Below are 14529 nucleotides of genomic sequence, written 5' to 3'. Positions count from 1 at the left end.
ACTGCTTTGATATGTTAGGCCGAGTTTGAAATAATCGAGATTTTACCATGTTTTTGAAAGACATTTCTTATGCTCACCAAGGCTGCATTTATTTGTTCGAAAATTCAGTAAAAACAGTCAATATATTTTAAAATGTAATTCATTCCTGTGATGCAAAGCTGAATTTTCAGCATCATTACTCCAGTTTTCAGTGTCACATGTTCCTTCAGAAATCAATCCAATGTGCTGATTTTCTGCTCAAGAAACATTTCTTATTATAATAAATGTTGAAAAGAGTTGTGCTGCTTAATATTTTTGTCAAAATATATTAATACACTTCCATTCAAAAGTTTTTTTTTTTAATACTTTTATTTAACAATGAAGGATTAAATTGACAGTAAAGACGTTTATAATGTTACAAAAGATTTCTGTCAAATAAATGCTGTTCTTTCTATTCATCAGAGAATCCTGAAAAAGAAATGTATCAATTTCCACAAAAATATGAAGCAGCACAACTCTTTTCAACATTGATAAGAAGAAATATTTCTTCAGTTTCTACAAAAGAGTTATTTTAAATGATAATAATATTTCACAATATTAATGTTTTTACTGTATTTTTCATCAAATAAATGTAGCCATGGTGAGCATAAAAGACTACATTCAAAAACATGAAAAAAAATCTTAATTATTCAAAATTTTTGACTAGTGATGTTCTATATTATATACTATAGTCGATTTAGTATATAATTTAGTATAATACTATATTTTGTTAGCATACAGGGCCATGAAAGTAAAATTCATGTGACTCTTATCTGGTTTAAAATGAGGAATCATTAATTTTGCAGACTTTTCTGGCTAGAAAACTGCAAAAATAAAGAATTTGTTGCAGTGAAGGCTGTTCATTACAGTGATTTCAGCACAAATCATGCAAAGCGGAGTGCCTAAAACTCCTTTAATCATGCTAAAACTGTGAAACGGACACAGATACACAAATATGATAAAACAAATGTTCTGAACTTTTTAATTGGATTAAACAGGTCTTCCACAAGCAATATAGTTTATTTGTCAAACTTTAGTCTGTTAAGGTTTAACAAGCATTATAATATAGTATATACTTAATATAGCCAGAATTTAGTCTGAGCTATCCATAATTGACTTTAAAGATGTAGTGATACAATTTAATTTTGAAGTTTTGAATTTGATGATTTTTGATCGTAGGTTTTGGTTCATTCTGGTTTTGTGTTACTGGCACAATGACTCAGACAACTCTTTCATGGCAGATTGTATTCAGAGTCAGAATTGAGATGTTATGGCAAACATATCCTTCAGACACTGAGATAACTGCACAAAATACACATATATATAAAATTTTTTAAAAAACTACACATGAACACACTGAATAAAACACCTGGCACAGCATCTGGAGTAGCTTGAATAAACACAAGTGTGTCTCACCTGATGCTCATCTGACCCACACAGATCTCCACACACACCTTTAATAATAGGGTAAGTTCAAAGGTCAAAGGTCAGAGGTGAGCGAAGGCTCACGTCTGTATCTCAGCCGCAGTTCTCTTCTCATCCACGCCGAGATATAAATGCCACCGTCTCTCTGTCAGCAATTTGAACGGATACATTTCGACCTGTAATTTAACGTGATGTCAAGTTTGATATGTTTAATAATTAGCCTCACAGGACCTTGGCTTTTATATCAGAATATACTTACTGTATCAAATAATTATCTGGAGAAGATCAGTTACGTTTTGACATTGTAAACATACATTACAGTGAGACATCTTAGTGCAACACATTTAAAGAGCATTTTAGCTGAAATCAGTTTATGACTTTATTTTTTATGATTTAATTTAGTAATTTTATTTATATCATACAATCTTTGATTTCTGAAGTTGTGTTTTAGAGCAAATTGCACAGAAATATCTTCTTTAGATATATTGCAGTGACAAGGAAAACTATAGAAATAGTTTTTTATAAAGAACTGACGATTCTTGGGACTACGTTTAATAATCCATAAATGAAATCTAAACCAATCGGGAATTCAGAACAATGTTTGGACTGATGAAAATCACATTATTTAAAAAGCAAAAGAAAATCTGATCAAAATAAATAATTTTAAAGAAAAACCCAAATTCTTTATAAAACCTCACTCTATTTTATATATATGCATATTTATTATGCATATATAGTTAAGTATGTTGATATATACATTGATGTACATATGTGCATACTTGTCCGTGTTTTGTCTTCATTTCACCTCATCGGCCCATCGAACACATTCCTACTGTTCCCGTGGCCACATCCTGTCATTACAGCTGAAAACCATTCTGTTCTACACTGTCTGTCTACTCTGACTGTAGAATAGAGTGGAAACCTATCGTTTGTAAAACTGATCTGATTTATTTGTCCTAATAAATGTGTTTCTATAGAATGTCCCAAACATGCATACATTTTTTTTTCCTCTTATAAATAAATTGCATTGTTACATATTTTAGTCTATTTTTTTTTTTTTAAAAGCCACGCAGAGAGGTGTTTTATTAATATTATTTTAAAAATTCTTAAGTATTTTATTGAAAAGTAATTTATTTTTCTCCAATTGCAGGTGTCTTTGATTAGTTTGGTCGCTAACTCTCTGGGCTACTCAGACTTTGGGGCCATTAAATCTTTGAGGACTCTCAGAGCTCTGAGGCCCCTGAGGGCCCTGTCTAGATTCGAAGGAATGCGGGTAAGATCCTGTCTTCTCTGTCGCTTGAACTCTCTAAATATGACACTCATTAAAGCATGTCAAATTTACAGGGCATTCACTGAGATTACACCGCCCCTGCATGATATATACAGTTCTTACAAATTTTGGACTGCTGACTGCAAAAAATAGTGTCTGTTTTGCTCGAGCAGGTCACACTTTTTCACAAAATATGATGCATTTTATTGCATTTTTGCTTTTGCGACAACCATAAGATGAAGTCGCGTAATGTATTATCACTTAATCAGCAGAAAAACTGCCACAAAGACAACTCCTGTCTTCTTCTGTGCCAGACCACAACTATTTGTTCAATTCTCTGGCAATTTTAACATGTATGAATTCATGAATGTATGAATGACATTATTTTATGTTTAATGTTTAAAATTATGACCAGTGACAGAAGAAAATGCAAACATGAGCCAGATGTTCTCTGCTACATCTGTGGGTGTTTACTACAAAATTAAAAAAAAAAATTAAAAACAAAACTAATGTATTTATAAACTTTTTTATGTAAAGTTCATTGATATTAAATTTAGTATTTTGGAACATTTTTACACTCCTTTGCATATTGTAAGTTAATTGATGCATTTTGAATACTTAAAGGGGTCATATGATGCTATTTTAAAGATCATTATTTGGTGTATTTGGTGAAACAGAATATGTTGACATGCTTTAATGTTCAAAAACCACATTATTTTTCAAATACTGTTACATTATGATTGCTTCCTGTATGGTATCACATCCTAAATTCCTGTTGTCCAGGTGGTGGTGAATGCGCTGATTGGGGCCATCCCGTCCATCATGAACGTACTGCTGGTGTGCCTGATCTTCTGGCTCATATTTAGCATCATGGGTGTAAATCTATTCGCTGGGAAATTCGGGAAATGTGTCAACAGGACAGGATACATTCACAGTGTTATCCTGGTCAACAACAAGAGTGACTGCCAGGCCATGAATGACACCCAGTTCTACTGGACCAAAGTGAAAGTCAACTTTGACAATGTGGGCCTTGGATACCTCTCACTTCTGCAGGTGGTGAGTGTCTTGAGGGTTGTGCGCCATTCAAAATTGTGCTGAGAATGATTTTACTGAGCTGCCAAAAAGTCAAAAAAGACCAGCCTTTTAATCATTGCTAGTAAATCTCTTTTATTATGCTATATTATCAACAAATATTGGATTCAATGTTTTTGTCAAAGTGAAAAAAGCATTTAAGTATAACAAGGTGAAAATTCTACTATATTTTTAGGGGAAATTTGTATACCCCATTGTGAGCCACAGGGTCAAGTCAATAAGTTTTAGAAAAAGAAAATCAAAATGACTGGAATACAAAATGAGGGTTAAGGAAGTAGAATTAAAATGGAAACTGTAAATATAGTTTTAAGTAATGCATTCAGATTATTATTATTTTTGTATGAATTGCTCATTCACATTATAAAAACATGGGGTAGAAACATTTGTACAAAATATTGTAATATTTTTAGAAATAAAATGTCAACATAAATATTCAATATAATGTTTTTAGAAAATTGTAAATAATTCATTTATTTTTTTCATTTAAACCATTGCAAATTGTTTTGATGGCCTTGCTAACTGTGTACTTAACCAAATACTGAACTAGTATTGATAGTTTTAGTACTAAACTAAGGGTCTAGGAATATGTAACTTTTGGAAAAATGTATTCTACACATCAGAGAATAAATAGGCACAATTAGTCCAATTTAATGACGTGATTATTCACGTTTTGTCGTAAAACTTGTGTTGGACCTATGAAATGCATCTGTAATATTTAAATTCCTCTTCCTGTCATTTCATTCTAGGGTCATAAATTAATGGGAGCATAGGGCAAAAATGCCACCAAAATGAACAAATAAATAAATTCAAGATAAGGGAGCAAAAAATGCTCCTGCACAATTAAACTAAATCTGTTATGCAGCTTCCTATCCACCTTTGTAGTGTAAAGATGGCTTTTTGTTGATGTTGATAAACATTGTGTTAACCATTTAGGTTAAATTCAAATATTTTACATAAAAGACAACACTACAGTCTCTATAAGATCTACTAGATCGTCATCTACAAGTGATTGTGTTCCTTTTCGTCACTTTGCCTTTAGATTATCGTCTTTCTCAGTGAAAGCTATTATTCATTGGAACACTCTACCGGAAGACATAAGGATGTGCACATCTATTGACATTTTTAAACAAAAACTAAAATCTTATTTAAAATCAACTCAACTCTGTAAACACTGACATGGTTGTGGTTTAACTGGACGTTATCTTCACTGTCCTTTTTTGGCTCTGATAGGATGTGTATAAGTATTACAGCACTGTATGTGTTTGTTGTTTTATGCTTTTATGTTTACCTATGATTATGATTACCTGCCAAGGGACCGCGGATGAAAACTACCCTTTGGCTAAATTCGGTACAATGCATGAAATGGAAACATTTTTGTTAAAATTGTACATGGTCCCTTTTCAAATAAATTTTAATAAAAGAAATAAAAGATACATTTAAGGAAATTTTGAAATTATAAAAGGGAAAAGATCATTTCTGACCCTGTTCCATTACAATTCAAATTCACACTCATATTTCGAAAGGGAGCAAATTCTTAAATTCTGAACTCTGGCCATCTTGAACATTTCAGTCCAAGAAGGACTTTTGGTGTCTGTGCTGTAGAATCATCATATTTGTTAAGGTAGCCAAGCAACCAGAGTTTTCCAGGGGCCTGCAACTCCTCGCTGGGCCTTAACCTATCATTTACCTCTAGGAACAGTCTCTCAATCACCACAGGTTATAATTTCAGTAACCATGGCAACAACATCCAAAAATAGCTTAATGGCGTTCATGCTGACTCTTGGTGAGTCACAACTCTTTGTCTTTACAGAAGGTATGAAACTTAAATGTGTAATTACCACAGACAAAAAAGCCAAGTTTCACTATGGTCAGGCGTGGAAAAAAGCACCTAGAAGCAGAACATATATTTGAATAAATTGATTGATATTCAAGTATTCTTAAATACTTTGTTTTTCAGGCAACATTCAAAGGCTGGATGGAAATCATGTATGCCGCTGTCGATTCCCGTGAAGTAAGCATGTTCTTCATTCCTGAAATTAACAAGTTACATCCAAATTCACAAAAGAACAACCTAGGTATTGACTACGAACTATCATAATCTTAAAAATAATTGTTCCAATTAAAAGAGAGTTCTTTGAAAAACCTGGAACTTTTTAACCTCCAGAGAACCAACTAGTAACTCAGTTACCCAATGCTAGAAAATTTATCTTGATCAGAAGAGGGTTCACCCAAGGTGCTGTAATCGTGCCATTGAAAAACTTCATTTTAGAGCTGTAGGCTGTCTGGAAAACCATCTTTGTGAGTTTCTTAGATTTTATATTGTTCTTGTTTGTCAGGTTGAGGAGCAGCCCATCAAAGAGATAAACCTCTACATGTACCTCTACTTTGTCATTTTCATCATCTTCGGATCCTTCTTTACCTTAAATCTGTTCATCGGCGTCATCATCGATAACTTCAATCAACAGAAAAGAATGATAGGTGTTTAAGATTTACTTCTCTTCCAAAAGCATTTAGTGTGTTCCAGGAAAATAATAACAGCTGGTTGTTCTCTGCACTCAAGGTAGCCAGGATATATTCATGACCGAAGAGCAGAAAAAGTACTACAACGCGATGAAGAAACTTGGATCGAAAAAGCCACAGAAGCCAATTCCAAGACCAGTGGTAAGATGATGATTTTTAACATTTTTGTTACTAAAAATCTCACTGAATTCTCTTTCTAATTTTCCCATTTCCATCTAGAACATTTTACAAGGATTCTTCTTCGACTTGGTGTCCAAGCAAGCCTTTGACATCACTATCATGATGCTCATTATTCTCAACATGATAACCATGATGGTAGAGTCCGATGAACAATCTGCTCGCATGGAGACCATCCTCAATAACATCAACCTGGCCTTCATTGTCATCTTTACCACCGAATGCCTCATCAAGATATTTGCCCTCCGCTGTTATTTCTTCACCATTAGTTGGAACATATTTGACTTTGTAGTGGTTATTCTGTCCATCGTTGGTAAGTGCACGACTTTACCGTCTGGTAAGTGGTACGTGTGGCTAATTCAAGATACTTCCCTGCTGAAAAGACCAACTTGGTTTATACTGGTTAGCTCTTTGGTATGGGTCCATCTGGTCACCATTACGGTGAAGCCAAAGAAGGATTGCTGGTTTGGTTAAGTTAGTTAAGAAACTTTGCAGAGACACCAGCTTGTCTTTTCAACTGGGTTGTTGTGATCTCAGATGTTTGTAGTGCCATTTCTCAATTCTTCAAGAGAGTCCACCTTCTATGTGTTGATATCTGGTTTTAATTTGTCCTTCCTCATAGGAATCGTCCTTGCTGACATAATAGAAAAATACTTTGTGTCCCCAACTCTGTTTCGAGTGATCCGGTTGGCAAGAATAGGACGTGTTCTCAGACTAATACGAGCAGCTAAAGGAATAAGGACGTTGCTTTTTGCCTTAATGATGTCGCTGCCGGCATTGTTCAACATCGGCCTCCTACTCTTCCTGGTCATGTTCATCTATGCCATTTTTGGCATGGCGAACTTCGCCTACATAAAGAAGCAAGGCGGGATTGACGACATGTTCAACTTCGAAACCTTTGGGAACAGCATGATCTGCCTTTTCCAGATCACCACGTCGGCCGGTTGGGATAACCTACTGGATCCCATTCTCAACAACTCTCCGGAAGAATGCAGCTCGAATTACGTCAACACCGGAACCAATACCAAGGGCAACTGCGGCAACCCCTCGGTAGGGATCACTTTCTTCGTCAGCTACATCATCATTTCCTTCTTGATCGTGGTCAACATGTACATCGCCATCATTCTGGAGAACTTCAGCGTGGCCACCGAGGAAAGCACCGAACCTCTGAGCGAGGATGACTTTGAGATGTTCTATGAGGTTTGGGAGAAGTTCGACGTCGAGGCCACACACTTCATCGAGTACTGCAAACTCTCAAGTTTCGCCGACAGCCTTTCCGAACCTCTGAGGATCGCCAAACCCAACAAAATCAAACTCATCAACATGGATCTACCCATGGTCAGCGGCGACAGGATCCACTGCCTGGACATCCTGTTCGCCTTCACCAAGCGGGTCCTTGGGGAGACCGGAGAAATGGACGCTTTGAAGCAGCAAATGGAGGAGAAGTTCATGATGGCGAACCCTTCCAAGATATCCCACGAGCCCATCACCACAACGCTGCGGCGCAAGCAGGAGGAGATTTCGGTGTCCCTGATCCAGCGAGCCTACCGGCGGCACCTGGTTAGACGGCAAATGAAGCAGGCGTCGTACCTGTACAGGCACATAAGCCAAGACGCACGCTGGTTGGAAGAGGACGGCGCTCTGGAGCGGGAAGGACTCATAGCGTCAATGATTAAAGAGCACTACGGTCCCGAGAAGGGGCCGCCGTACTTAGCTTGCTCTCCGCCGTCCTATGATGCTGTAACAAAGGATCCTAGTGACCAGTTCAAGATGTTAAAACCTGACTCTCAATCCAGTGAGCCTCATAAATCAGAAGAGACGTATGACGAGACCTTTCTTTAGGAACTCTTTTCTAAGTAACCCATCTTTGCTTGCTTTTTTTTTTTTTTTTTAAACCATGTTTGGATGTGTGTAAACGAATCTAATCAGGAGGAATCCAAATGCGAATTTTTTAATCTGTAAGAAAATGTTTGGACAACCTGTTGTTTTTGTCATAAAATATGACATGGTATCGTGGGAAATGGACAAAAATACATGGATATATCAACGTGAGGATGTACACTAACTTTTCTGGTAGAGAATGTATTTTAGCTCAGATGTGTTGCACATATCGCAACTGTAATATTGCACAGATGTTATTTTGGTTGTTTGCTATAAAGCTTAACAGCCACATGTAGTTTTTCCCAGAGTTTTTCATTGCTCAGGATTAAGTGAGGAATGTTATCACTTTTTTACACTTGATGAGATTACTGGTGTAAGGAAAAGGTCCCTAAATGCAGTTGGAATGACTACAGTGGAAATTTCCTCTTACAAAGTGAATGATTTTGCATTTTTATCAGCGCTTGAGGAATTTTTGTTTTCTTGTTGAACACAGGCAGGAAACTGTGTTTTAAAATGGTTTAAGGTCAATGTGAAATCAAAATGGACTACTTAAGTAAATACATGTACACGTTCCTGATTTTATTATGCACAGCTGGTGCATGTTATTCCAAAGAAAGAATCTATGTAATCTTTCATCAAAATGAAACAACTTTCCTGGCTAATGCTATGTATTTCTCAACCCATTCTCTCCAACAGCTTTGCTCCATTTTGACATGCAACGCCTACTTTTAATGATTCAATCAATTCCCAGTGGATAAAAATCCAGTATTGCCTAAATTGTTTTGGGTTAAATATCCTGTTTCACTGACCTTAGAGCAGCAAAATAAAATGGATATACAACTATGTTTAATACAAAATTTGAATCAGCTGAAATTACCTTCAGCTGTTATGTTTTATTCAAGGGCTTTTTCTCATTATGTTGCACATTGAAATGCTTTAGTCTGGATCATAGAAGATTTTCAGAGTGTCCTAATTACTCATAACCTCATCACTGTTTTTTTCCGAGTCAGGAATATGAATTCACATGCATCAAATGCATTTCTGTGATATTTGAAACTATATATTTACTAATATAATGTACATAAGCAAATGGGAAGAAAAGTACAGATGTATCATCAACATCCATGTACAGGTATATCGATTTCTGTGTTCTACTCCTTTTTTTATGAAACAAAGCTTTCCTTTCCACAAAATGTTCTCTCTGTTGTATTTAATTTCAAGGGGCATTTATGGAACATGAAACACAATAAAAAAATTCTCATGGCTACATTTTAATAAAATCCTGATGGACTGAGGGATGGATGACAATCACACATTTGCAATCTAATTTTGTCATGTTAAATTGATACAAATTGCATCAGCTGAATGCCCAGCATGATATAATGAGGAAGCATGACATTGTTTGGCAAAGTTTTCTTGCCTGTGACGTTTGGATGTTGTGGCATGACATATTGAATATCCTGTGTTTTAAATAGCAATAGTTTACATCACAGACGTTACATAAGTAGTTAGAAGGGACATTGTTATTTTAGAGCACATTTAAATGCATATTGTATACATTTTATACAGTCCTGTAAACAAGAGAAATCCTCAGTATTTTTGTACATTTTGCTAGAAGAGAAAAGTTGAAAATGAAATATGCTATTATTTAGTTAGTTTCTAGACTTGTTTCTGCCACAAAATAAAAATAGCAAAAATACAAGTTTGTATATGAAAAAACTATGAATTGCAAGAAAAAAGAGTTGCAATTTGTATTTTTATACCACAGTGGAACTAAAAATCCTGCAAGAATTCTGAGACAAAAAAAAAAAAAAAACTGAATTACAAAATGTAAACTAAGAATTCTGGGGATAAACTCACAGTTGTGTGAAAAAAAGTCTAAAAATAGTCATTTAACTATAGGAAAGGTTTTTTTTTTAGGTTCATTTCTCAACCTGAACATGAGTCTGTAAGCAACTACCGTCTTCTGACCGTTAATCACCATTTTGACCAGCCTTTCTTTAGTGGAAACAAAAAATGGGCGCTGCTTTCTCAACAGTGAGGCAGTTTTTTGTTGATTTTGTAACGGTGTCCATAGTTTGGTTAGGTTAGCTAGTCCCTAGCTCTTGGTTAGGGAGCCAATTTGGCTTCGTCCCCTGGGAGTTTGCCCTTTCTCCAGCCCAGGGTGAGGGTGTTCAAATCCTCCAGACCAGCTGGACCTCCAGGATAATCCCAGCAGAAAATAATCACTTGTTTTAATTACACACAAATGCACTCGTACTTCAGTTCGCTCCGTCATAGGCCTCCAAACTGCTACCTTTTACAAATGCAGCTGCCTTTTCCATTTCGGAAAGGTGATGTTTTAAGAGTTTATTTTCTATGATTTTTACATTCTATTGGAAAAAAATAATGTTTTTCAAATGCTTTAATAATGTTGGGCTATTTTGAACTCATGATGGGATGATTGTGATGGGTGGAACATCTTGAACTAAAATGGCACCTTTGCTTTTTTTATTTTATGTGATGAAGAAAGATGAAGAAACAATTTTTTTTTTTTTTAATACTTTGAACTTGGCACCTCAGAATTTCAGTGACTGTGTAACATTTTCCCTGATTTGTCATCCTAGCATTTCCCAGACAAATACTTAAAAAGTTTCTACTTTAAAAAAAAAAAGAAAAAAAAAGTGGTTTCTACTTTATGCTATCCGTATATTTGTACAACTTTTTGTTTCTCCATTCAGTTTCTGCACATGCTTTCATTTGAATTCTTTGTGTCTCTGGATCACTTTAAAGAAATCCACTTTAATGAATGTGTCTGCGTAATTGATCTGATGTTTAAACATCTGAACATGTGGCTGGGATTAAGCTCGACTACAGGAAACCCATTATTACAGATTAAAATGCACTATAACTAATTACATACACACGCACATGCTTCTGTCATCTTCTCTAAAAATAATCTAAATTAACCAAAAAAGTGATAATTTTTCAAAGAAAATAAAAACAGAAAGTGCTTTGGTATTTTTGATTTGGACCACAAAAGAACGCAATCAATGAGTAAATGTGATTAGTGCTAGATTAGTCCCAGAGGAGTGACTGATTAAGTTTGTTCACTTCCTGGATTTAAGGATGTGAACACTCTTAATCAGGATACATGTGTTTGTGTTCCCGTTGCCATGGTCACCCTGTGCTAATGATGGAAAAGCTCCACTTGATTGGTCCCGCCTTCTGATTAAGTTAGCAAAAAACAATAGAAACTACAAATAACGTCAAAATCTGTAGGAAATGGTACTATTAATCATTTATGCACATTCAACTCCATCATATATTAAAATTTTATTATGCATACATAATTTTATGATTACAATATGAATTTGATATAATATAAATATTGTTTTTTAAAATTACATTATATACTAAAACTACTGCATCAATGCCAGTGCTGCAATAATTTGATGTCACTTCCTCAAACATTTTGTCAGAAAGATCAAAGCAGTGGATAAGGAGAACGACTGACCGTGAGCTGGAGGCATTAGACTCATTTCATAAAAGATAATAGTCATAAAGACTGCAAAAACCGCACATGTATGTATTTGTAGGTACATCATTATACAGTACCATGCAACATTTGTTGGTTTACTGCTATTGCAATGACTTTGGTAGACTTTTGGGAGATAAATAAAAATATGTTATGTATGCATAAAGAATATTTAAATGTTGAGGAATAGGAAATAATAACTTATCCTTAAACAAATTCATGAATGAATAAACATTCATATGACAACATCATGAAACACTACAGCCGGAAATGTGATTCCAATTCTTGAAATACAAAAGCAAATGTGTACAGCACCATCTTCCGAGAATCAAAAAAAAAAAAAATCATAACATGATCATAATAATCCGCCATAGAAAAAAGGAAAAATGCAATTAACGCCATCCATCTGTTGGTGCAGCGCTGGCTTAGAAAGGTTTGGAGAAATCCTGACCCGGAGGGGAGCTCCGCTTATTTCCACTGAACTCAGAAAAAAGACTTTTCCTGAAACAGACCTTTTTTTTTTTTTTTCTTTTTAATTCATTCCATTTTTTTCTGGCCATTATTTAATCTTGAATATTCATGCGTAAGAAACAAAGTACGATCAAGTCATGACTTTGACATGAAGTATAGCCATTAAAAAGTGTTAAAAGTATTCCACTCTGCAACAATAGCCTTAATTTGCATATTATTATAATGCAAATTGTTAGCTAAGCTGCAGTCTAACATGTTATTTCTCATCTTGTTGTCTGTCACGTCACTTCCCAGTTTGTTTTTTCTTCTGAGGGATGTTTTCTGTCCGCCCAAAGCATGTTGTAAACATGTCAAGTCAGTTGAAATGTGTGTAATGGAGAGATTTGAGAGTTGCAGTAGATTTTGCTTGAACAAAGATTTAAATTTTGGTTTGTTTCTCACACAAATCCATTCTGAGACTTCAGAAATCTTGGAATATAAGTGTGGACTACTTTTAAATGGCTTGACAAGTGCAGCTGTATTTCCTGTATTAACATACTTCCTATTCAAACGGGAAGTGGAGGCGGGATATATTAGGGGTCTTTATTTATTTATTTATTTATTTTTATAAAAGCCAATAGCCTTCAGTTTATGTAAAAGCCATGAACTATGATTTGGAACTTGCTATTGCCAGTCATCAGTGGGTGGGACATTCTCATTCTAGAGAGCCTCTGATTGGTCAAAACCAGTAAGTGCAGGATGAGTCACAGTAAAATTAGGATTTTTAATAAAGCTCTCATATATATATATATATATATACGATTTGAATAGCTCTGCTTCAAAAACTAGAATATGGATTTTTAAATCAAGAAACATTTACTTGAGAAGCAAAATGACAAAGATAAAAAATATATTTTTTAATGTTTATGATTAAAACAAGAATATCTGCCAATGGGCTCATAAAAATAAACTTAACTACATTTACATTTAGTCATTTAGCAGACGTTAATTCAAAGGGAAAAACAAGTTTTAATACCTCACTGATATATTTGCTTTTGTTTTAAGCATAAAATCACTTAATTGTGCTCAGTTTCTCAGAAAACAAGACTTCATGTGTTCAGTTCACATCCCAAGTAAATATATCTTGATTTAAGGAAAACAAGAAAGATTTTTTATTTTATTTTTTGCAATACATTATATATATTTAATATTTTATAATAAATATAATATATATTTAATGCTATGAGCTTATGAATTTAAGACCTTTTTAGGCCTTTATCTGTGTAAGTTCCAGATATAGATGAACCATAGATAATAGATTCAATTATTTTCATACAGTAATTTTTGATAAATATACTAAAACACTTATGCCCAAGGAAAGGTCTTGTTAACATGTCTATTTTAAGCAGGTTGAGTTGTGACTCTCCGATGATCTCTGAGGATTTCAGTCATTTGTCATTCCTGCTGTGTTATTGTTGATCCTTACATGGACAGAGGACTCTGGCGAGATATATCTGCGGGTATTAAATATTTAGGACTGTCCATATGTCCTGTCTCCTAACCTTGCAGTCAACATCTGTCACTTCCTGTCCTGAGTCATGAGTGAATGTGCTCAGAGATCAGCTGAACACATACTGCCCTCTCGTGCTGGACAGAGTCACAACAACTGAACGCAAAAAGCTTACTTACTGAAGCCTCATAAGCACAGTGGATTTTTTATGTTTTTTTTGTTTGTATAATTAATAATTGAAAGAAAGGCTGCACAACTATTAGGAAAAAATGTTTTTGTCTACACTAGATTTGACTAATTGCCTTAAATGGTGTTTGACCCATCTATTCATATATATATATATATATATATATATATATATATATATATATATATATTAATAAAAACAAAAAGAATTAATTTAAAACATTTAAGAGGTCAAGTTTGACCAGCAGTTAAGACCTATTAAAAAAAAAAAAAAAAAACGGCAGTCATGGCCAAACATATCGGCACCCTTGGTAAATATGATCAAAGGCGGCTATGAAAATTAATTTGCATTGTTAATCCTTTTGATCTTTAATTAAAAAAAATCACAGAAATCTAAATAAATGAAATAAATGTTTTTCTCAAATACACATTAGCCACAATTAATGGTACCCTTTTATTCAATACTTTTTGAAACCTCCATTT

The 14529-nt window shown here is 34.6% G+C and overlaps 1 protein-coding gene across 1 annotated transcript in view; it reads left to right on the top strand.

The window, feature by feature from the left end:
- Nucleotides 1-8626, top strand: part of scn12aa (sodium channel, voltage gated, type XII, alpha a) — a 50242-nt gene extending 41616 nt beyond the window's left edge. Inside the window, exons 20-26 of the mRNA XM_058753223.1 lie at nucleotides 2594-2716; nucleotides 3497-3769; nucleotides 5763-5816; nucleotides 6142-6283; nucleotides 6366-6466; nucleotides 6545-6815; nucleotides 7125-8626. Of these exons, the coding sequence (XP_058609206.1) occupies nucleotides 2594-2716; nucleotides 3497-3769; nucleotides 5763-5816; nucleotides 6142-6283; nucleotides 6366-6466; nucleotides 6545-6815; nucleotides 7125-8344 (2184 nt within the window). The 3' untranslated portion in view covers nucleotides 8345-8626. The remainder of the gene's footprint in view (nucleotides 1-2593; nucleotides 2717-3496; nucleotides 3770-5762; nucleotides 5817-6141; nucleotides 6284-6365; nucleotides 6467-6544; nucleotides 6816-7124) is intronic.
- The last annotated feature ends 5903 nt before the right edge of the window (nucleotides 8627-14529 follow it).

This window comes from Onychostoma macrolepis, chromosome 02 (assembly GCF_012432095.1).
Source record: "Onychostoma macrolepis isolate SWU-2019 chromosome 02, ASM1243209v1, whole genome shotgun sequence".
Classification (NCBI taxonomy): domain Eukaryota; kingdom Metazoa; phylum Chordata; class Actinopteri; order Cypriniformes; family Cyprinidae; genus Onychostoma; species Onychostoma macrolepis.
This window is presented reverse-complemented; position numbering and strand designations above follow the sequence as displayed.